At 36.7% G+C, this 24,855-nt stretch overlaps 1 protein-coding gene and 1 long non-coding RNA gene across 4 annotated transcripts in view; one reads left to right on the top strand and one right to left on the bottom strand.

Moving 5' to 3' along the window:
- ITGB8 (integrin subunit beta 8) overlaps positions 1-24,855 on the bottom strand; it is a 48,072-nt gene that overhangs the window by 2,198 nt on the left and 21,019 nt on the right. Inside the window, exons 5-14 of one of the 2 annotated variants that reach the window (XM_059469725.1) lie at positions 23,443-23,608; positions 20,563-20,721; positions 15,819-15,914; positions 15,636-15,725; positions 12,918-13,052; positions 9,668-10,070; positions 8,360-8,585; positions 6,693-6,796; positions 5,448-5,611; positions 135-5,354 (exon numbers count right to left, since the gene is read on the bottom strand). In XM_059469725.1, coding sequence (XP_059325708.1) covers positions 5,232-5,354; positions 5,448-5,611; positions 6,693-6,796; positions 8,360-8,585; positions 9,668-10,070; positions 12,918-13,052; positions 15,636-15,725; positions 15,819-15,914; positions 20,563-20,721; positions 23,443-23,608 — 1,666 coding nt within the window. In that variant the 3' untranslated portion in view covers positions 135-5,231. Of the gene's footprint in view, positions 1-134; positions 5,355-5,447; positions 5,612-6,692; positions 6,797-8,359; positions 8,586-9,667; positions 10,071-12,917; positions 13,053-15,635; positions 15,726-15,818; positions 15,915-20,562; positions 20,722-23,442; positions 23,609-24,855 lie in introns of those variants that run through there. The other variant, XM_059469724.1, reaches the window with a different exon arrangement.
- The window catches only part of LOC132071923 (uncharacterized), a 45,556-nt gene that overhangs the window by 3,070 nt on the left and 17,631 nt on the right, over positions 1-24,855 (top strand). The window contains exons 2-4 of one of the 2 annotated variants that reach the window (XR_009418258.1): positions 5,462-5,556; positions 6,248-6,306; positions 11,993-13,866. This is a non-coding gene — a long non-coding RNA (uncharacterized LOC132071923). Of the gene's footprint in view, positions 1-5,461; positions 5,557-6,247; positions 6,307-11,992; positions 13,867-24,855 lie in introns of those variants that run through there. The other variant, XR_009418257.1, reaches the window with a different exon arrangement.

The raw sequence follows: 24,855 nt of genomic DNA, 5'->3' as shown, positions 1-24,855 counted from the left end.
TCAATATATTTCCAGATGAACAAAAGTAGTGATTTAAAAGTATCATTCAAAATGTAAAAGGAGCAGTAAGAAGTTATCAAATTTAAAACCTCTTCCCTTACTAAAATTCTCTATGCATAAAATCTAGACACACATTATTTATTTCTCTATATTTATTTTTTACAAAAGGTAGTATATGTTAAATAGAAAGTTTAAGACCGTAGTATTATTAATCGCTGTCACACAATTGCTAAGTAAGACACTTTAAAGTAGCATTATTTTTGAAGCAGTAGTAGCTCAGAGTGAAGATGCCAGCACAGTGAATTCATCCAACACTAATGCATCAACATCGCCCTTCAAAATATAACTGAAATGGCCCAAATACAATATAGGTATCAGGATGAAATGTTAGAATTTCAACAGAAGTAATTATTTTAACAAATGCCACACACTTTAAGGTTTTTTAATAGGTACCTTTTTTTAAAGCATGTTCAGAAAAGGAAACAAAGAGAATATGAAATTCAGACCAGCAGAAAGCTTAAGAATCTAGAAATTTAAGGTTTTTTCTTCCCCCCTCAGCCCCTCCCCCCAGACATGCCAACCATTCTGAGCTGCCCTGCTCTCGGTGAAACCCCACTGATCTGGCATGCTATAAAGATTCATTCCTGTTGGTTAACTTTAACATTTTTCCCCCCTCTCCAAGAATTTCAGTCCTGTGTAAGAGCCAACAGATACCTGTGCATCAGAGCAGCCTTGAGATCAGAACTAAAAATTAGTGTTTTTCTTATCGATTGCTTAATTTCTGCTTTCCCCTCTGTTGCAAAATGGTAGCCAGGACATTGTCACCAGGCGTCACTCAGTTGGGACAGAGTAGGAGTCACCCAGCACTGACTCAGCACAAATGCCTCTGTGAGAAGGGCCCTTTACAGCCCCTGCTCACATTCCTTAAGGCTGGCTGGTGGAGATCCAGGGGCTGGTGGGAAGTCAGCGGGCAGGTGCCCAAATGCTCCCCAGGAGCTTTAATGGAGGTCTGCAGCATCCACGTGTACAGGCTGTCCCTTGCTGGGCTGTGTGCAGGCATTTTTGATGAGTAAAGATGCAAAAAGCCTGAACCTTAGGGTTCAGACTGCATACAATGCAGTCCCAGTCTACACTGTGTGCAGCGCCCGCGATGCAAACCTAGGGCACCAGCACTGCCAAGCCAGCCCACTCCAAAGAGGCTTCCTGCCCTGACAAAAGGCAAAGTGAGATCTCAGAGCACCACTTCTGCCCCAGAACTGTCCCTCTTGAAGTCTCCACACAGGCAGCCATGCCCTTGCATGTCTCTGCCCTGGGCATCACCAGACTCTATGCCTACTTTAGGACAGAGGGTTGCTTGAAGCTGTTTCACACATTCACTCCCATGGTTTGCAAAACACGCACACTAAGCAGGAAATAAATATTATATATGATCATACTGGGAAAAAAATATTTTTCCATTGCAGTCAGAAGAATGCTTTACATAGCAGGTTTTCATGACATCATAGAGAGGAAAAAATAAATCCAGTTGTAAATAATAGCTAAAATGTAAACTATGCCCATACGAACATCCTTCCTTTTTAAGGTTCATTTTTAACCTTGCAAATGTAAGGGGATTTCAGCTGGGCACAATGAAAATTCCTTGCATACCATGTGCACGTTTTCTGGATGAAACAGCTATTTTCCCACACACTTCTGCAGCAATCTTATTAGTGTAGTAATGATTCTTGGAAAGAACTATTTCATAGCATTTTTCATTTTATAGTACTCAAAAAAATCTGATGTAAAATACATACTTTTTAATTACATAAACATGCAATTTCTGAAGTGTCAGGCAAATAACAGGTCAAAGGTTAAAAAAGGGAACTAGAATTTGAAAAGTATACATATGGATTTTAACAATAACAAATATGCTGTGAAAAGTCATGTACATTCTTCATTTGTGGGACCAAATCTAAAAACAATTCCCCAAACTAATGATGAGAAGCAGCAGTATCTGCTGGTATATTTTTGGATATAAGCACGCAGTAGGATTATTTGACTTTTTTCTAAAATTTTTTGAAGAAGCCCAGTATAAAAAGTGTTATTTGGGAACTTTGGAACACTCTATTCTGAGGTTAGTTAATTTTTCCCCTATTTTTATGAACATCTTTGATGCACAATACATTGAAAACTAATATGAACTAATTTGTCTTTAATATCTCCCATATTAAGCACTATAGGAAGCACAGTCCTCCTGCAATCACTGAAGAAATTCCTTGTGAATTAAAGGCTGCTTTCTCATTTAAGGTCATGTGCTGAGGGAACACAGCTCCCTAAATAGTGAGGCTTTTGTTGAGCTATTCATCTCCTGCAGCAGCTCTTCTGAAAAACATGGTCAAAGGCAGAGGGAAACAAGTACCAAGCAAAGCCAGAGTTTCTCATGGATAGATTCCATCCCTAGAAACAAAGCCTCCTCCCAAGAATCCTGCTCTGTATAAGCTCCCCACGGGCCTTCTAAAAGCCTTGACCTGTCACATTAGCAGCAGCTTATTCTCTTTCACCAGCCTCTTCCACAATACAGCAAAAGCATGAGGGAGATGCAAGAAAGCTTTTTCTCTTTTTTTTTTTTTTTTGTTAATATATATACATTTTTTTTAATCTCAGGACAGCAAGCAGCTTACAGTGCAAATTGTCCTGTGAGCCTGCTGTTTTTGACCAGAGTATTTTAAACATTCAGGCAGGTGTCTGATAAGGAAATACTGGCCATGCCCCTTCACAGGCAGCAGTCCAATGCCAAGTGCTACAGAAGAAAAGCAGTAGCAGCACGATGTGATGTGTCTGGAAGATGGGTATTACAGCTCAAGTCTTTCTTCCACCAAGAACCCAGTTCCATTATCCCTTACCCAAAAAACTGAACTACCTCTAACAGTGAAAAGCAATTTCTAATGAAAAAAATATATTTATCAGTTCAATAAATGCTTTAGTACATGCTTTAAAGGCCATTTTGGGGTGAAAATAGATTCTGAGGAATCTTTTTTTTAAAGGGTTTATCACACTGTTTAAAGAACATAATTAACCTCTTTTTTATATACTTACATATACTTCACTAAGCATTTTTAAAATTTAAGTTAAATAGCAACCAGAGATTGTTTCCCACTCACAAATTGCCATGAATTGTGACAAGGATAACAGCAGGTCAACCTTTATAAATCTTTTATCTTTATCCCACCAAAACCAGTTGTTTGAAATCTTTTAATTTACACAGGAGGAGAACGGTCCTATACACTTTAAAAGAAAATGAGAGTTTAAGGTGTAGTATTAGACTACAGAATTAATCTATGACTAAGGTTCTACAATTAAGCTAACACTAAAGTCAGGGTCAGTGTAAAGAAATACTCTTTTTGTTAAATGAGATAATTTTACCTGTGTGGTAGAAAGCTCAGGACCTACTTCAGAGACTGCTTTAAAAACATTTAATAGTCCATTTTAGACATTAAAAAAAAATTCCTAAGCTTTTATGACTAATGAAAGGTCCATTGTCTGTGTATTATTTTTCTCAATCCCGCTTGTTCTGTTACCTAAGAAACTTAACACTCATAAAACACTCATCATTTTTCTACACCCTGCCTTCCTTTCAATCCTCACAGTGCTCAAGTTTCAGTGGGAATTTACAGAAGAAATACAGAATAGGAAATACAAGTGATTTCTAAAGACTGCACATAAGGAAGTCCTGCTTTGTTTCTGTAACTCTTATCTATGACAAATAGTGACAGTATTTAGTATTAGTAATAAATGTTAGTGAAATTATACACTGTCTTCTGAGATGATTTTTCTTTTTAAAACCAGCAAGGTTTTAGTGCATTAGAGGTTGATCAGATTTTCATAGGGTTTCAGCAGCATACAGTTAGTAAGTCAGACTGACACTTCCAGCAAGCATATAACAATAACGTGTTCTACCACTCTAGCTGGTTTCAGGGATAAAAAAAAGATGCTTCTGCTTGACTTTTTAGCTCCCATTCTGCTCTTAGATAAGATTATATTGGTTCCGCCATGTTTGGAAGAGTTTTGCACATTTCTGGAATGCAGAATCCAATCCATATTTATAAAGTCAATTATTGTGTTTTGAGAAAAATACTCTTATTTTCCTCACTTTCTTCTAGTTTGCAGGTTCTTTTCTCCATCAGACACTGGACACACTTCTCAATGCACAGTCACAAAAAAGTGAAGTAGTTACAAAAATCTTAGAAAACCTAATCTCATCAACTAATTTACATAGAGAAAAAGAGCACATGTAAAATCAGACTTATGCCTGACATCATATAAAAAGATCCAAGTCCTTATTTGGCAAAACACTGACATGTAGCTGGCAAACCAAACACAGCTCTGGTGTAATTTATCTATTTGCAATGGATTTGATGTTGTTGACTCTAAAGTCGTAGTCTGCTGGCAGTGATCATCATGTAGACCATGCTGTTGGGTAAAGGAACTCTCATTTTCTGTAGCCACTCGGTTTCCAAACACCTTATGTTTTGTATAAAATTGGGGCATTATATTTAAACAAGTAAAACAGCTTAAAATTACTCTTTATCAGATATAAATTATCCTTAAATGACATCATCCATTCAAAAACCCCTATAAATATATATTTATCTGTGTATGCATGCATATATGTATGTATACACACACAACATACACCTATACCAGGAACTAAACACTCAATCCCATCATTTTTTTGAGGAAAAAGATGAGAGGAATAAGCAGACAAATTAGTGGAATCTGTCAACTGAGAGAACTATAAAAGTACCATTTACTCTATTAAAGAGCATTTTTATAGTTTCATCTATTGCTATAATATACAGCAATGTTAATACTCCAGTCACAGCTTTTGTCCATTCCCACAGAGCACATCAGTACCAGCTACATGTAGAGTGAGATCAGTGCTTTGTCAGACCAGTTTGTATCTACATTCTACGCCATAACTAAATAAATTAGAATATGCTAAAGTGCTACATCAACACTAATGTTTCTGAACAGTAGTAACGCACATTTCTCTTTCAAAAAAAATTTAAAAAAATACAGCAGCTATAGTTCCAAACATAATCACATAATGTGAATATGTTTACATGTCAATTTGTTACAGTATTCAACAAAATGCACAACACAAAACCATATGGCAACAGTCAAGACTCCCACAGAGTACAAAAGGTAATTTCTTAAAAGTCGAGCATGATGGAAATAGACATTTGCAGTCTTCAGAATTCACACTTGAAAGTTTCGTTTAATCGCAACTTGCTGATGTCGATATTTATTTCCTCTGGTTTGTCACGTCTGTATGTTACTGTTCTTGTACAAACTGTAGGCAAAAACATCTTATCCTTGAAGGAGAAGATACAATTTTTATCAGCAATTAGCTAACTTTTATAAGCAAGAAAAAGATTACTGAAGATGATGGCTCTGAAATCAATTACCTTCTTTGTCGTAGATACTCTGTAATCAGATGAAGATTTAACTTTATTGCTACTCCCCTGCAGAATTATCTGCCTGATGATAAGGACAACAAGCAACCCGATCAGAAAGGTAACTATAAAGATTATGGAAAAGACTCTAAAGTAGTTCCGTCCAGAGAAACAATCTGCAATGAAAGGAAAACACAGGGGTAAAGCCTAATGTATGGAACAGGCACATCCCTCTAACACAGGCATCTCCACCACTGCTTAGTAATGCTGCACAAATGTAATACAAGCCTGATAGAAATTAAGGGAAAATAAATTAAGGGAAATTAAGAGGAAAAGTTGTCATATGCAAGCTTTTAAAGTTGGGCATATCAAGAAAGGCAATTCAGATCAAGATCCATGGTAGAAAAAGAATTTAGGTTTCATTGTATTGCCCACCATAAATTCTCTGTAGACTAGTGAGTTTATAGCTGAAGTAGAGAGGATGAAATATTAGAGATTTTTGGGGCTGAGAGAATTTAATCTTCACAAGACAACAGTGAAGATCACTGGTAAAATTTGAAAGAAAATGTGTTTTATTGAATCCCTGTTCAGTGCTCTCCTCACTGATAGACTAATACAGTAAGCTTTCCTTAATACTAAAGTTATGAAAAAAGTATTCACAATAAGTTTTCACATTGATGAACTGTAATATAAAAAGATTTATATATATATTAAGGTATAACAAAAGGTAACCATTTACCTGCATTTTAATTGCTGCATGAAGTGATTAAACTTGGAGAGATTATATTTTAAAAGATTTTGTTCTTCCACAGACCTCATAACTGCAGTGTTTTATACTTGAAAGGAACTTTTAAACATTACTGAACTTGAGGTAAGCATTTTACTTCTTTCTTTCCTGTTTCTGGTAATGTCAAATACTATAAGCATGGTCAATGTAATAAAACATACAGATGCCATAACAAATTTTTATAAATATTTCTTTAAGCATTGCTCAGGCAAGATTCATCATTATTAGACATGACTTCTTAAGGATCTGGGAAAACTGAACTTAGCAATGCTTGACAATCTTATTTCCTGTTATTATTTATCTTTCACTTTCCCTAAAGCTATGAATGATTTTTCTTTTTCCTGTTTTCTTTCTTTGCTATTGCAATAATGTGATATACTTCTGCAAGACATTCTAACACTGACAAATTAAATTACTAATCACAGAAGATTTTAATCTCTTATTAAAATTACCTAGAAAATGCCACTTACCTGAAGTATTATCAATATAATGCAGTAGGTAAGTGCATGAGGTTGTGCACTGGTCAAGTATGACTTGAGATGCATTATTAGAATGATAGCACTGAACACAGTTCCTGTAAAATAATAATTTAAATTTTAATAATTTCATATTTAATATTTTTAAATTTAGTAATAATTCCTGTAAATTATAATTGAAAACCTATGTCTTTCTCTGCCTTCCCCTTTAAGAGATTGTATCAACAGGCTGACGTATTGCTTGCACATAATGCTTTCCTGTTGTTAGCAAAAACATTGCGACATTTATTTATTTTTTTCTGAAATGTGATGCCTCTCTCAACATTTTATCCCCCTGATGCTTCTCAGAACCAACTAGTCAGAAGTTGCAAACTAAAACATGTCTTTGGCTTTGAGCCACCTTCACCCAATCCTTGCTCTGCCTTTTGTGATGCAAGGGTGTAGCTAAGGTCCAGCTTTCTTCAGCTTTCAGCCTCCACTTTCTAGTCTTTCCTTACCTATCAATCTCATTCAGATGCACGCTGGAATTGAAAGGTAGAGGTAAGTAGAGGAAACACAGTTTTGCCAATAATTTTTGGGTGCTATGTTAAGACAAAGCCAAGTAAGTCTGCACTGCTGGGCAGTTTAGAGAGAGAGCACAAGTGGGAGGCAATGCTCTCAGTCTTACTGTCTTCACTGTATAGCCCTGAAGGAGACAGATGTCACAAGAGATCCTCAAAAAAGCCCTAACTGAATTTTTAATGAAGATATGCCATCTTCTGAATTTATTAAAGGCACACATTTCACAGTGACTTCGAACAAGTGCAAGCCAGAAAGGTTAACTGCATTTTATTTAGTGAAATCTTAGCAGCAACATTTCCAGATGTGGCCAAGCTTGGTTCTCCAGCATTTTCACCAGATGAGATATAATTGAAATAAATACAAACAAACAATGTTTCTGTTTTGAGCACAATGACCTTTCCAATGAAAGGCTGATCTTTCACCCTCTGCACCACAGTGAGATGCACAATATCACATGTGTGACAAGAGGGCACAGAAGAGATGTGCCCAAGGAAAGGGCTTCGTTTGCTCTCTGTGCCAGGACCACAGAGGGCACCACTGAGAGCCTGGTCTAGCTTGTCCCCTCCTGGGCTTGCTCAGTTTTGACCTCCACACTGTCCCTTCCTTTACATGAGTAAGGAAAAATGACGTGCTTCAAGACCAGCATGGCAAAGACTAAGTGCTTTGAAATTGAGCAGTGAAGAATGTTGTTCTCTGGGTAAGACCAGCTCTGCTCTGCTGATCAATGGCAGTGACAATCCACAAGTACTGCTCTAGCTCCACACCGCTTTCTTTCAGCTGAGAAGCACAAGGAGTGTGCAAAAACAAATGTGGAGACTATTATTTGACTGGGTGGCATTCAAAAGTAGGAACTACTTTCCATTTTTAAAATACAAACTTATGGCTTTATTTCCAGGAGATCTCATATGAAGAATGGTTAAAATAGATGCTGACATGCAATTCTCTAAATTGCCAGTGTGAATCCAACTACACAGAGAAGTATCAAGTATGAATTGTACCAATTTCCTACAATCTAAATAACTAAGAAATAGAAGCAGAAATATATTTTCATGTTTCAATACTAGGGAGTGAAAAAGTCAAGTCTAGCACAAGAAACCTACCAGTTTTCTTCACAGGCTTTGTTACAAGTAGGGCAATATTCACAGAAACGACCAAAGCTTCTTGGGTCTGTGCACTCACACTTTCCACATACACATTTTCCTCTTCCACTGCAAATTTGACCCTTTGAATTCAGGCAGTGCTTTGCTGATTGTGATGAGCACTCACAACGATCACCTTCCCAGCCAGCAAAGCATTTGCATTTACCACCTTCACATTCACCATTACCTACAATACAGAGAGTCTGGAGTCATACGTTTCCATGAAAACACAGAAAAAAAATTAGATGGATACATTTGTATTGCTTGTGCTTTATCTTGAACGGAGGAAATTTAGACCTGGACTTTCTAATTAGTTTTTAAGTTAACAACTTGGACTGAAGTTACTGGCATGATCAATATTGATGGCTGCTGTTCATTGTTAAGTTGAGCATAAGTTGCTACTATGATGTTACTCTAAAACCTTTTACTAAAATTCTGCTCTTTTGCTTTGGATCAAAACAATGGAGATTAGGAATTACACAATGACCAGGAAAATAGTCTTCAGGCAAACTAAACAAACTTCTTGTTAGCAAGAAAACATTCCATTCAAATAAACAGCAAGATTCAGTGGAAGAAATAGTATAAAGTTCATGTGCACAGGCTAGGTTCTTTCCTTCCTTTTCATTTTCCACTCCCATTTCCATTTCAATTTCAATTTCCATTTCCTTTTTTTTTTCCCTCTTCCCTACAATAAAGTGGACTACAAAAAGAATGAAAATTTCTAACAACTCTGTTTCACTAAGAGTATCCTTTCTGAAGCAGGCATTCCCTACAGTGTTCATGTTTATACCAGTATTTGAAATCAAGTGCCACTGTATGTCTCACAGGACTGATTTATGGTAGTAGAAAATCAGAATCTCACCTGGAAGCTATGATCACTTCCTAATCTCTTAGTATCTCATATTTCCATTATACTGAAATGTATCAACTAGCTTCCTGGAATAATGTTATTTTTTGTTTGAGAAGTCAGTATAATTACTTATTAAGAATTTTGAGATTTAAATATTAAAATAGCTAAACTTTGGAAAAAAAAAATCAATCTATCCCCTAGAAAATGGTGGTGAAATTTACAAGACAGTATGCCTGTGGTAAAAAAAGTCCAGGAGTGTGAATTCCTAACAGGATGTTCAGGACATTTCCCACACTAATTCTGCACAAACAATTCTAGTTCTTGACAGCCTTATATCATTGTTTTCAGCTGCATCATGTAAAGTAGCCTCAGAAAACAAAACAAACCAAGAAAACATAGACATAAACACTGCAACTTACCAGAACATAAGTTTCCTTGGTGATAGGGGCAGGAAAAATCATCCATTTCACAGTACTTGCCATACACCTTGCCTAGCTTGTTTTTGTAGCAGAAACATTTCCCATCTATGCAATTTCCTTGACCACTGCAGATGGGTTGGTCCTGGTGTTGCCTGCACTTCTCTGAGGGAAGCATGTCTCTGTTAGAGCTGCAGTCACTGTCACTGCACGGGGACTGTTGGCTGTCAGAAGTTTCATCAGCCCACACTCCTTTGTGCCCTGTGCTGTCCCCATACTGGCAGGCACAGCTTTGCTGCACATTGACAATGGCAGTTTCATTGAAACCAATAGGCTTAAGTATGACATATTTTCTTCCTCCACTTGTATGACATCCTTTCATTGTAACTGATACATTGAAAAGTACCTAAGAAGAAATAAAGATGGATTTAACAATATTATTATTTTCTTGCTTGCACTTGTTTAAAAATTTTAACACATAAATAAAGCAGAATCTTATATCGTGTATGAATGTGCACTAGCTGATAATAGCAAAATACAAGTGGTCACTTTTCAAACATTATATATTAGTAATGATAGGCATCACAAATATAGGTAAAATCCTAATAATAGAGGAAGTCCACTTTTGAAGTTAAGAAAGCGTAGTTGCAAAAGACAAGTTTAATACAAACTAAATGGAAATAGAAATATCATCACCATGCTCCTGCTATTATTTAACATGTATATTCTGTTATATAACAGGAATATTTAGGTAAGAATTGGGACTAGATTGAACAAGACAATACACAAACAGAAACAGAGATACTCTTCATAAAAAGAATCTATAATGAATGTCCTGCTGCAGAATTGGTCATGAACACATAAACCACATAGATTTTTGGATGGCCCTGACTACCCCTACTGAAACACAGAAACAGTTCACACGTTAGCAGTTACTTTTCTCAATTCCATGGACCCAGTGCCTAGCTCCAGGCCATGTCATGGCCATCACCACCATCCTCCAAGTTCTCATCCCAGCAGTGCCCACTACAGCAGCAGCTCCCATGGCTTTTTGCAGTTCTAGCACAGGACTAAGGATCATTTTTGTAGTTAGGTGAGTGCCACAGTTTCCATCAATCACCCCTAAAAGTTTTTGACAGCTCTGACATGTCTGACACACTAGATATCAATCTTGTATTTTACAATTATTTTTCGGGTTTTTTTGTGCAGTACACTTCTGACAGGGTATTCTCTCGAAAGTTTTGAATTTTTTCAGCTTCCTGATGCAAAGCAACTCTTTCTCATCTCCTCATAAAGAAAAGGTAACCAGGAGGAAAAAGTGAGAGAGGAACACAAGAGAAGCAAATACCTTTAATCTTTACTACCAAAAAAATAAAGATTTCCAAATAAAAAAGGAGAAACCCCGAGAAACTGATTACATATGAGGCTGAAACTACCCGCAAATACTGAGGCCATTCATCTCTCATCACTGTCTCTCCCTCCCACTGCGCCCCCACACGAGAACAACCCAGCCCTTGGGGACAATGGTGGCTTTGTGGCAAGTGGGGCTGCGGCTGCCCACACGGACAACAGGAGAAGAATGCTGTGCAGAAACATGCACTTAATGTCATATTGAGGGGGCACACAGGCTTTGTCTCACCCTTTGCTTTTCTTCTTCTCATTTCTCAAATGTGCCACTACACACATAACCCCTCAGCAGCCCACACTCTCCATGCATTGAGATTTCTTCCCTTGGGTTGCAGGGCAAAAGTGTGGCTACAGAGGAATTGATTCATACAGCAGGTGCATATCATGTGGGGAGGACAGGCTGCAGCTAAGGAATGTGATTTATTCAACACAGAGCCCTGCCAGAAAACATCATCTTCATGTACAAAACAGTACTGGAAGAATTGCAGGGAAATGGGAGAGAAGGGAAAATCATGTCGTGCATATGAGTCGTGAAATTTGATTCTGAACACAGCAGCAGATAGATTGAGCCTGTGGTGACTAAATAATTACAACACCATGACACTTGCTAATAGCCAAAGTTGGTTTTGCACCCTGAAGAGGTCACAGGATTCTTCCAGAATTTAATCCACTTTGTGTTTTGGTAAGAAAAGGAAGGAAGAAGGATTAGACAATGAAAGGAATGTGAGAATTAAGGAAAAGCATTTTGTCTGTAAACAAATACTGAAAGAAGGATTTACGGTTAAAATAAATTAATCTCTTAAGGATGGCTCATTTTCAACAGCCATAGAGGTTTAGGACCACATGCAATCTTTTACAATCAACTGGCTTGGCTTTTATTAAAAAGAAACAGATATAAATATTTTTCTTTTCATTAAACAGAACAAATTCCAGTCCTGTTTCTTATGACGTGCCCAGGGACCAACAGAGGGGAAAAGATGCCTTAAGAATAAAAACAGCAGATCTCCTGTAAACTGTAAAAGCTACAATCAGCAGCATGCAGAGAAAATTCAGAAGAACATAAAATACATTCAAATTTACATTACAATTCACACATTTAATTTGTTTTGCTATTTTTACACACAAGCTATTTTTCACACTAGCTGAGACATATGTACATGTCAAGCAGGAAAGAACTTGACCCTGCTCTCTAGAAACACAGACTTCTTCCTGGCAAGCGAAAAGACTCCAGTAGTCCAGCAATTAAATAAATATATCAATGCACAGAGAAGTTTTTCTGGGAAGAAAACCATGTTCTTCACCTCAGCCAGACATCTTCCCCTGCATTTTCATGGTGCATGATGCTCTGTTTCATTCAGTAGGTGCCACCAATTCAAATGGGAATAAATTATTTTATTAATTTGGTTTAAAAAATAAACTAATTATCCACAACCCTGATTGTGCAGGAAGACTACTAAAGCAAGAAGAGAGAAAGGTGACATCTAGTCCCAAGGAACACAAATTCCAGTGATTTTTTTCCACTGGGTGATTATCTTTCAACCTCTTTACGTACAGATTTCATCACAATGGATGTGGTGGTTGTGCCCAGTGGAGGACAAAGAAGGAAAGTTTTAATGGACGTTAGCTTTCAGGAAAAGCTTTGAGCCTTAGTTCCACAGGATTAGTGAGAATTAAAATAAGATTCAGGAAAAATAAACCCAGAGAATAATAGAGAGCCTGTGATCATTAATCACATAAATCCATTTTCAGTTTAAGTAAATCCCTAGAAGATTTCACACCATTGAAACCCAACCAAACAGAAAAATAAGTATTCCAGTTCCTTGAAGAATGAGAACTATCAACATACTTCTTCTTTATATCCCACATTTTTACATCCTTCCATGCCAGGTTTTATACTTCCATCAGGACAGATCGCAGTGATATTGAAATGAAGACCTTGGATCTGGTTATCCACTTGAATTTTCACTTCAGAGATTAGTTTCTGTAACCAGAAAACAAGTTTTAATTGCACTGCATCTCAAAATACAATGTACATTAGTGACTAACACCAAGTATGGCTCCTATGTCTGACTAAAAATGAAGAAAGCTTGTCTGTGTGAATAAAGGAATGAATTAAAGCTTTGTTTCCTATGTAGAGACCCAATTACATTCCAAATATACACAACCAGTGAACTGGTAATTCTGCTAAAGAGGATTAGGTTTTCCAGATAAAAATGTTTTCAGCTTTGCTAACATGGTTTTGAGACTGCATTTTTCACAATTTGAAAATCTATTCCAACAACCATGTGCAACAAAAACTGCTCATTGTTTGAGTCTACCCTGGCTTTTAGCAACACACCTAAAATACAACAGTAAACATACATAGAACCACTGTTATCCAGCAGAAAAGTTTTCTAATTGACTTGACACTTTAAAAACTTCTGGTATTTTGCATTTATCTTAAAAAAAATTTCTCTGAACAAATCTTAGGGTGACCTAAAGGCTATTGGGATTATTCTTACTGATTTTTCTGGGTAAACTAAGGCTATAAAAGCCAGCAATTGGCCGATTTTGCGATAAAAATAATGAAAAAGCAACTACTTTGTAACTTGTATTTACTACATGACCTAAAATCCTGCTTCCTTCAAAGAAGAAACACTTCTTGACCATTTAAAAATTTATTAAAGCTCTGTATAAATTTATGAACTGAAAATTGCACAGAGGGATTTTTAAAATTCCTGTCATATTACTATTAAAAATAAGTTTAGTGGGATATTTTTACTGCTACAAATGGAAACACAATTATATGAATCTTAACACATGTTTATCTTAGTAGTAACTTTTTGAAAATTAGTGACTCATCCTTGGCTTTGTAGCCAGGGATTTTCAGCCAGGGTTTTCCATAGCTAAGGCTAAGGTTTCCCTGCCTGGAACAAGAGTGAAAGAGGCCCACTGTCACTGAATATCAACACTAAATTTATTTTCTTACCTAAGTCCTTTTTTTCCTAGAATGCAACACATTCAAGACCTGTTCACCATGTGTTTATATAGTAAAAAGCCCCTAAAACTATGATAAAAAGCTCAAATTGTGAAATCCAATGAAGGTTAGAATGGGAAGAAAGTCAGTGTCTAAAAAATGAAAATAAACCTAAAGCAAACTGGGGGTGGCTGGACCAGGAAAGTCCCACTGAATCTTGTATTGAACAAAGTAATTGCTTCATAAAATTTCATTTCCTCCCCTTGAATGTTTGCCTGCACTGAGTAAGAACTGTGTTTCAATTTAGGAAGGACAGTGTAAAATTGTCATACAAAAGGACTGCAATTTTCAAAATTCTATGCCAGCAACTTCCTGCAAACCTCCATATTTAAAATGAGATCTCTTGACTTTATAAGAGGAAATAAAATACCAGTGAGAACTTCTCTGCAATTTGACTACCCCTAAACTCTGCTTTTGAATGTGTTTGCCTTTCTCCCAATGTCTCCGACGTGACAGTGAGAAAAGTGTATGCAAAAGCACTCTATGAATTAGGAACAGACGTGGAGGCTTGCTCTTCATTATAGCCAATTTGCTGAAAACAAATTGCTTGATTCTGTGGTTAAGCAAGTAAAATGGATAATTTCAGCCTCCCAAATCTAACAAATTAAAAAAAAAGTGATACATGTGGATACCTTGCATATACTTTTGAAGCTGAGATTTCAACTTTCTGAAACAGAATGTTTGTGCGTAACTGCACATCTTAACAGCATTCAAGCATGCAACTCATCACATTCATTCAGATGCTGCTCTGTGGGCTCCCCATGCTCTGGTACCTCAAATGTCTATTTCTTGGCTTCATTACCAAAGCTGTTTACACTGTCTTTCCTTCACTAACAACATGTCTGTTTCACTTTCAAACTGCCATTCTGTGTCAATCATGTGTGGAAAATGACTTTATGGTATTTCCCACACTGTTACTTTCTCTTTCTCAAACTATTACGTTCAATTGATGATTCCAAGCAAGAGTTCACAAAGCCATTTCCATTTTTCTCTCCCAAATTCTATCAAAACTCTTCACTTCCATGCCTAAAACCCCCAAGTCATTACTCCGCTTTTTACAGTATAGATACTGCTTTTCACGATATCCACTGTTCTAAAACTACCTCCTTGTAAATTCCCATTTCTTGTTTGTTTTCTAAAAATTATGCTGCAGAACTCTTCAGATATTGCATTAGGCTTTTGCTCTGAATTTATATGGTGCCCAGACAGTGGTGTCTGGTCTGTAACTAAAGATCTGAGGTGCCAAAATTCAAATAAAAAAAACATCTTTTGAAATGACATAGCAACAGATACAGAAAACCAAATACAATATTTAGAAGCATCCTTAGAAATTAAAAATGAGAAGCTCTTGGCTTTGAGACCCTGACTGCCTGGGACTTGGAGAGCTATCAAAAGATAGTATCACCTATCCACCTGGACATTAGGAAAAGTACGGAATGTATCCTTGCAGACTTCAGTTGGAAGACGAGATCCTGGAAATTCCAACTTCAGGCTATAAAAGATGAAAAATATACAAATATTACATAGAACATGTCACTCTCCTCATACCTGATAGGCTTCTACCACCAAATCATTGAGGTTTGCTGCTTGGGATTCTATTTGTCTTGCAACAGTACCAGGCAAGAGAGGTAACAGATCCTATGAAAAAGAAATAATTTATGCACAGTTTTAATTTTAAGTATAAATATTGTGCCTTCAGAATTAAAAAAAGAAAACAGGTTTCTAACCTACTTTATACCAATGAAACTGGCTTCCTTGAACAGCAAAAATAACATTGATGTTATTGTCAATCAATTTTTCAGAAAGCTGACCAAGAGATGGATGCTCCTGCAAAATACAACAGGAAAGAGAAGATTGCAGATTAGTAGGGAAAAATCTTATATTTCATATATGACACATTACAGATTTTCAAATCAATCAAATTGGATTGATTCCAATCCAACTGTAACTCCCAAACGTACAGAGAATGGTAGACTGATATCAAAACCAGGATGGGCCATCCTAAAAAACAATTTAAAAAAATCATCAGGGCATTACCTAGGGTTATCTGTAGCCATCTATGTTGATCTGCTGCACAGTGGGATGACTCTACAGTATTATTTTGTTGGTCTGAGTCTTATGCTTAAAGAAATATGGATAGGATATGGCCCATCTAGAAGAACAGGGAATAATAGGGGGGTTCTTGTGCAAAAGCCAGAGAGAAAGTAAAACATGAAACACTGAGATGAGGTGTGCTTTTGGGCACAGCAAGGAGGGTAATTACAACTGACAGCTTTCTCCTTGGTGTGTTCAAGACCTACCTAAGGGCTGATGACTCTAGTCCTCACCATGATGACCTGCTACATTTTCTTAACCACACCTGTGCTTGAAGAGGATGGCATGAGTTTCACAGCTCTCCTCAGTAATGCATTGTTTTATTTGCTGGAGTACCTATGACAGCCTGTCCTGTGCCAATGCTCTTCTACACTTCTCATTAAGAGATCTGACATGGATTTAAGAACAAGAACTGTGTTGCTACCTCTTCATCCAAGATCTGGGCAAGTTCAAGGGTGTCTGTGTGGTCCCAATGGGCTTTGTACACCTGGGTTATGGGAGATCCCTTCAGCTCCAGTACTCCAAACCAAACTGTATCTGAAAATCACCACTTATTAACCAGCCTTAAATGAATACTTCTCAAGAAGTATTCAACAGTTCTCCAGTAAATTCAACAGTTAAAATTCATGACTAAAAAGAAAGAAGTGACTGGGGTCTTGGCCTGTGATTCCACTTGAAAAGATTTCATCTGGACACCTCCACTTACGTCAGCTACTTCAACCTTTATCCCCTACATATTTTGCTCTTTCTTTTCCTTGTATTTTTCATCATCTTCCCCCCCTATTGTCTCTCTCTGGCACAAACACAGTCTGTTACCCTGAACAATTTCTTTCTCCTCAGATTGTCCCTTTTTACTTAAGAGACCCTGCAAGTCAACAGCCCTACTAGCAATAATCTGAATAGCAAGACAATTGAGACAAAGAGAATCTTATGCAAGAGAGCAAAATCCATTTTCCATCATATTGCACGATTATAAAGAGCCTGTATAACATACAGAGAGAACAAAAGAGTTTCTTGGTGCAGTTTGATATTGGCCAGGGTCCATTCCTCTCTCAATGTTTCAATGCTTCGGTAAAAGATTATGTTCCTTAAGATAACTGATGAAAGGTAGATGACACAGTATCAAACAGGCCTTCTTACAGCTCCAGCTGGAGAGAGTAGCCTACCACACAGTGCTAAGCCCTCCTTCCTTCTCCATGGCACAGAGCACAGTGGTGGGGCCTCCACTGTGCTGCACAACCCTGCAGGCCATGTGCAATTGGCTGGCAGACCACAGACACACCAAGTGGTCCTAGGACACGAGTGAAGCCAGAAGATCTGCAAACTCCTCCTGCACCATAAATGTGAGAACGACAGGGGCAGTACCAAGAGATCATGAGATGCTGACAAAATAGGTCAGTCCTTTGGCTTAGCACATGATACTAGATCTGTCTGAATTACAGCAGAATGGCTCCTCAGCAACTCTGCAGCTACTGGCTGAACTCTGGCATCAGGAGTATCAGAAATAGCTTTCCAAGCCTTCATAAAATAAAAACTTACTCAGATGGAGCTTATGACACCCACAGACATGCAAGGGCTGCAGGGACAGGATCCCCAGACTACCTCTGCTCACAAGGAAGGCTGAACTTCTATGTACTTGTCATCAATAGGTCTCTAGAGTGTCCAGCTTCTGGTTTATTTTTATTAGAATTGAATAGAATAAAAAAAACCCAAAAACCAAAACCAAACAAAGCCCAAAGCATCAACAGACCCACACTAGCATTTTTAGTTTTTTTTATTGTTTATGTAAAGAGATGACATAAGGTACCAGAGATGACATAAGGTACCTGATGATTTTTTTTTATTGTTTATGTAAAGAATCTCTTCCCACTACTGCTCAGGTAAATGTACTTTAATTTTAGATCATCTCTCTTGTTTCAATTGCATAATTCATTTTATTATTTTAACTTGGTTAAGCTGAGAAGATAACTAATACAAATGTTAAGTATTTCAGAAAGGGAGTTAACCAAGCACAGGTCCAATTAAAAGAGACTAGATTTCTTTCCTATCATGTATTTTTTTTGCTGACCCTTCTGTGACTGCTTAGCAGAAGTTAGAAAGAAACATGCAGAAAAATTGTCTAAGTGGAAACATTTCTGATGTCTAAGCTTGTTCAAATAAATAAAGCAAAGTCCTCTAAACTGGCTCAAGTAAGAAATAAAAATATGCCAAAATACAATCTTCTCATGACTACCCAAAGCTAAGAATCAAAGCAGGAAAACAATGTAATTGCAGAAGTCTTTAATTTAGCACAGCCAAACAAAATTGTATTGATACCAAAAAATCCAAAAATATGTTTCATATTATGTTTTCTAAAAGACTGACAGACTTTCATCATATTTCATTTAAGTATCAAATAGTTATTTCAGCCCTCTGATTTCACTCACTCATTTGAAGTTGGATATAAATAAAATAATCGCATCTCCCATGGATGAGAGGAAAAAAGCAAGAAACCAGCACATCTTCCCTTACAGACACTATTGTGTTGTCATCAAATCTGCTCCAGAAAATGCAATTCCTAGTACTAAGTTGATGCCTACTGTTAACATGTGGGCATGCAAAAATTAGCACATATGTTAAAAAAAAGGAGTTAGCAGCCAGAAAACATGTAGCTCTAAATGTTCCACACAGATCTAAGCATCTTTCAAGGTCATTTCATTGGGGTGGCTAAAAAAAACAATACATCAGTAGCAGTCATCATGGAGATTTCATTTTCCATATGGGAAAGTTCTATTATGAGCTATCAAACCAGAATGCAGAATATCAGTAAAAACACCATTTTTTCAGTGAGCATCAATCTATCATAGCTGCATAGACATATATTCATTTTGCCCATATTTTCCATTGGTGAGTTTTTCAGTTGCAACAGAAATTAATTCCCAAAGTTGGACAGAAAATAAATACAGTTTGTTGGGTTTTTTTCCTGAAACAGAAAATATCTTTATTATCAAAGGAATCCTGAACACCAAAAAGATTTGTACCTTTAGCAACTATTGAATAAGCAGAGCAAATATTCTCTGATTTATAGCACTGCAACTAAGAAAACTAAAAAGAAAGAAAAACAGAGAATGTTCTGCATTGGGAAAGAAAAGTTTCAGGATTATTTGCTCTAAGTAGAATAAACTGAATAGGCTGATTAGAATGGAAAAAAAAAAAAAAATCTGACATCTGTGAGGAAATATCCAAGAGGTGACAGAGGGAGTATATGAATGCATGAACGTCAGATAAACGGAAATCTAAATAACCTTCCTGTTGGCACACACTGATCTCCCTCCTCCGTTCAGCAAGGTCCCAAACACTCACTGCTTCCCAGAAACCTCCTGTATTTCATGATAGCACAACAGCCAGCAGCCTCTTCCTGCTGCTCCACCATCCTTGTAAATAACAGTTGCCAGGATTACATTCAGGTCTAACCCCACTTACACAAGCCCTCACTGACTTCACTTTCACATTGCTGGCTCTGGCTGAACACAGGCTGTACACTTTAACTAAGGGCAGCCAGCACTGAGAACAAAACTTCAATGTGTTCTAACTGTACCATAGCTCATACTTCTGCTTTCTGGGGATTACACTGCAATTAAGCAGTGATTCATGTTTCTTAAATAAACAATTCATATTTATTTAAGAAAATAGCCAAAGCAGTTGAAGCCTATAATTCTTAGGAAAAAATCCTTTCTTCAGTCACTTATGACTACTTTATCTATTACTGAAGAAAATATTTTGAAAGTTAAAAAAGTCTGTTGAAGGCATCTTATTTTGCTACATCAGATTTGCTGCAACTTTTTGCAGACGTTTGTATTACCACACATTGGCTTTCCACTGTGAAATCTGAATGCATTTAATGCTAGTCCATCCATTTGAGATAGCTCTTTGCTGTTGTATGCCCCCTGGTTTATTCTTACCAAGCCTTTCAACCAACACTCCTGTGTATCGTCTGACCATAAACCATAGCCACTACCTTTGTCTTGTGAGCACGATTGTACAACTCCTACATCTTACCAGCTTCTACTTGTGCAAGATATCACACCACACACTTCTTACTTATATTTTATACAATATGTGTGTGATTTTTATGAGATGCTAATAAAAACTCACACCAAAACCACAACATATCCTTCTTTGCTCTGTACCGTTTTTTTCAGAACTCCAAAATACGTTAGTTCACACAAAAAAAAATGTCAATGTGCCAGGTGACCAATTCTTCATTTCACAACTTCCCTACCTGGAATAATTTTATTATAATAACTGAAATAAAAACAATGTTTTGAGAGGAGACTAAAAACTTCATTAAAACAGTTTTGCACTGCCTCTCTGACGGCAAAATCCATGACATATACCTTACCATACTCGTAGCTTTGATGTACACATTATCTTTCAAATGACAGTTTCCATCATGGGGAATTACAATTCCTGCTAATTTACTGTCAAGGGCCAGATGGGAAGTTTGATCTGTCATCACAAGTAGCAGTCGCTTTGCTTCTTTACGCCATCCAATATGGCTCTACAAAGAAAACAAAATTAGGTGTAAGAAAGCAGCAGCTACCTATTTTCTAAAGTAATCAACAACAAAATGAAAAATTAACATGAAAGACCACCTTCCAGATGTTACACTGCCTGGCAGCATTGCATTTAGACCAGGCTATTTAAAGCATTTTGTGTGGAAATACACATAATGTATTACATCTGAAATCTACCAGTTTCTTTGCTTTTTTCCATTTACCATTTTCTTTGCTTTTTAAACAGCCATGTCTCACTATACAGGTCAGTTATGCTTTATATCGAGGGCTTGATAACAGCTGCCACATTGTGTACATCACTGTTAAGTAACAAATGCAAAGCCCACAGTTTGTAAAATCCTCTGGGGTCCTAGGAAGCATTACAATCAGTAAACATGCATTCATCCATATTGATACTTGGCACTGTTCTATTTTTACTTTGATTTATATTCTCATCACTCTATAATTTTCTTTTCCTACATAATTTCCTGGAAAGTGCATTAGTATGCAATCACAAATCAATAAACTAAAGTTTGAAGGACTTAATGCAATTATAAATTGAGAAATTCCTTATTAAGCAGCAAAATGCTACATTTATTCACCATGTTAGGGGATTGGTAGCAAAGTGGCAGCCTCAAGGGTGAATTGAATGCCTTTCAGGAATTTGGTGATGTGAAGGATGCAGCAGGGTAAACTTATACCTAAATCAATTTAGAGATGCCAAATTGTATTTTCAAAACATTTATCTCCCTGATTATAATCAAATTTCTGAGGCACACAGGAAACACATCATATGATTTTTCATTATTCCCTGTCTTGCTTATTCCATCTACTTTTTCACTGCTTCCATTTTATCTCCTTCTTATGACACACAATCTCTATGATTATCATGTGCAACATGAACCTGCATACAGTCCATGTACTCAGCCAGGTTTTGTGATTTACTCTCTGCCTTCCTTTCTTCATGGAGAGGAATTTAGCTCCTTTCTCAGGTTCACTCTCTCCTATCTCTGAAAGGAGGTTAAATATCTCAAGCCAGCAAGAATAACAAGTACAGAGGGGTGTCATGCCTTTCCAACTTGTACTTTAGGCATCAGTCTCTCTCGGACACTCCTAGACAGCATCCCTCTAAAGAAGGAGTATTTTAAGTTGTATTTGTAAACAGGATTTGTCTTAAATCATTCCAAATTCTCCTCCAGCACTGTAAAAACCTCTTCTCCTAAGACTCCATCATTTGACTTTGTCACCTTGAGACTTGTTTAGCTTTAGGTAATGCTGTGAGGAGCAGGGAGTTGGACTCAATGATCCTTATGGGTCCCTTCTGAATTGAGATGTTCTGTGACTCTATGATTCCTACCTACATATGGCACAGCAATCTAAATTTTAAAGCACCTCCATGTCCTAACCTGCCACTTGCAACTATGATGTATTGGTTAAAGCAAGATGGAGCAAGTTATAATGGTCTATTGTAGGCAAAATGAGTGCACATTAATATAATTTATAGCTCATGATGGTCATTATGAATTGCACATTCTTCCCATCCATTTCAGTTCACAATTCACTTACCAGGAAAGCCTCCACATTCTCATGAATGTTTCCATTCTATTGTTCTTGGAAGCATATATTATTCTAGAACTCACATGTCATAAGCGTGGAATGTGTCCAGTGAGAAACACTGAATTTTTAGGAATTTTTCCAAAGTTCCAGAATAATTCTTTGTAACAGCTTCAATCACAGTGTTTATAAAGTGTGGTTTTTACTTACCTGCTCATCAAAATTTGAAAATAAAATTGGACCAAACTATCAATTTTTAGCATAGTTTGAATTACTTTTTGTTCTTGAGATATTGTACTGTACAGAAAAATAGTGTGAAGATGGACAAGATAAAACAATTGCCCAGACATCATTCTAACAGATGAGAAACAAGCCAAGCCTGTGATTTGAATATAAGTTGAATATTTTATAGAGCATTACCAAACCCATGAATCAGCAAAATTTCAAAATTTGTATTGCATTAATATGCATAAGAAGAAAAACAATAACAAAAAATAGCTCTCTAGAGCAAAACAAACTCTTGTTATCTAATATGCTTAAGGTTGAGACTTATCCATGCAGATCTTTTCTATCCTTTTCTGCATGGGACAGACTGTGATGACATTTCATCAATGTACAAAAGTTAATTTTTAATTGATTTGTACTGTTTTAAAATTTGAAAATTTTAAAAGCTGAGAACATAGAAGTTCTTCTGTTATCCTTATCTACACAAGCAGTTAAGTAAAACATCTTCAATTTTCAAGTTCTTAAGGAGCAGAAATGTCAAATGGTATGTCTTCATTGAGGAACACAAGCAGTGCTTTAATGATTTATGAAACTAATTATGTAATTGACTGAAATTCATACATGTGTCTGTTAAAACAAGAAGCAGTTGCTTTCATCATCCATCCCATGTTGGTTAGGCTGGTTAAAGCCAGAAATTGAACATCCCTAACCAATACTGAAACATGTTCCCTCATGCTCTCCTTTTTCAGTTTCAATTGGAAATTTTTACTTAAGGGGGAAATAATGGAAAATGAAGAAAAAAATCTTAGTATTATCAGGCATAGCACTGGCATTTTGAATTCAGGAACACTGACCACCAGTTTATCTCTCTCTCTCTCTTTTCATATATATATATAGTGTCTGAATTACTATTTCTTTACTCTTTTGTAAATAAGCTGCTTCCTTACCTGGCACACAGCTGCTTGGAGCATCGCATCGAAACCTCCTTCAGGTGTATCAATATTCCCAGATATTTTTTGTTTATTCACTGCATTTCTGAATTCTGCTATATTGTCAGTCAGGGATAGCACGTGAATATAACCATGAGGAGGCATACAATCTAAATTGTAATCACTGTACAAAAACAACAACAAAAAAAGACTTATTTTTCCTTTGAAGGAAATGAAAATATTGAATCCCTATTAACCCATAAAATCCTGATATTAATGAAGATGTAGGTAACACAGAATAAGAAACATTTACAGAAAAAAAGAGCAAGTCCACGTGAAATTAAGTTCAGTGGGAAGTAGTTATAATTAACTACAAAGAATGTATATTATCTTGTATTTTATGGAATTGTGTATATAATAACTTAGCTAGTATGTTAACAGTATATATGTAGTGTTTCATACAGAACAAAAAATGCAACAAGAGGGATGGGATGATCTCAGGGAGTATATGAAACCTTCTGGAATATCTACAGTGCGGTACAACTTCGCTTTTCATTATCCTGAGAAAAGACTATCATACTGTAAGAGTAAGATCTTTTCATAGGTTGCTACACAGTCTACTGAACTGTAATAAACTTCCTATATCCACTAGTGTTACCTAACTGTACACAAAATTAATACTGATATTAATAATAATTACCTCATCAAATAGATGAGAAAATTCATTTTCAGTAACATCATAGCAAATGATACTTTTTCAAATTATGCATAAGGGAGAAAGTTTGATTTTTATCATAGGTAAGCTAGTGAAGCGGCACTTGTACAGGTCATTGACCTGGGACCCATTCCCAGATGTGATTAATGGCACAAGTTGAAGTGCTCATCCATTCCAGAGGTGCTGAGCAGCTTTCAACTCTTAATTTCTGCTGCATCCAGACTGTAACCTGCTCTCCTCCAAATCAAGGTACAGTCAAAGAAGAGAAACTGGCATTGAAAGGATTAATACCTTTGCAGATGTCTCCTCTTAAGCAAAATACATTGTGACCTAGAAATGCTAATCAATATCCACTCACTATATATAGATGGTCTAGATGACTGCTTTATCCAAAGGTAGTCACATCTCTAGAAGGAACTCCACTGCTAGGAACCAATTCAAAACCCACTGAAATCATAAAGGGTACTTAGGGACTTGACAGAACTTTGGATCATGTCTTCCCAGGAGAGGCAAGCAAGAAAGTATGAAGAATTAATATTCACTTTTCCAACTACTATCATTTATACAGCTCTGAGTTTGTTGTGCATAATCTTGTTCTCCGGGGGTTTTGGAAGCGATTCCTCACTTTATGTAAGTGTTGAACCCAAGGTATATAAGGCATGGCATGAACAAAGAAATGCAGGCCAGAACATCTTTTGTATTTAAAAGAGGAGCTA

The sequence above is a fragment of the Ammospiza nelsoni genome, chromosome 1, assembly GCF_027579445.1.
Source record: "Ammospiza nelsoni isolate bAmmNel1 chromosome 1, bAmmNel1.pri, whole genome shotgun sequence".
NCBI classification, from domain to species: domain Eukaryota; kingdom Metazoa; phylum Chordata; class Aves; order Passeriformes; family Passerellidae; genus Ammospiza; species Ammospiza nelsoni.
This window is presented reverse-complemented; position numbering and strand designations above follow the sequence as displayed.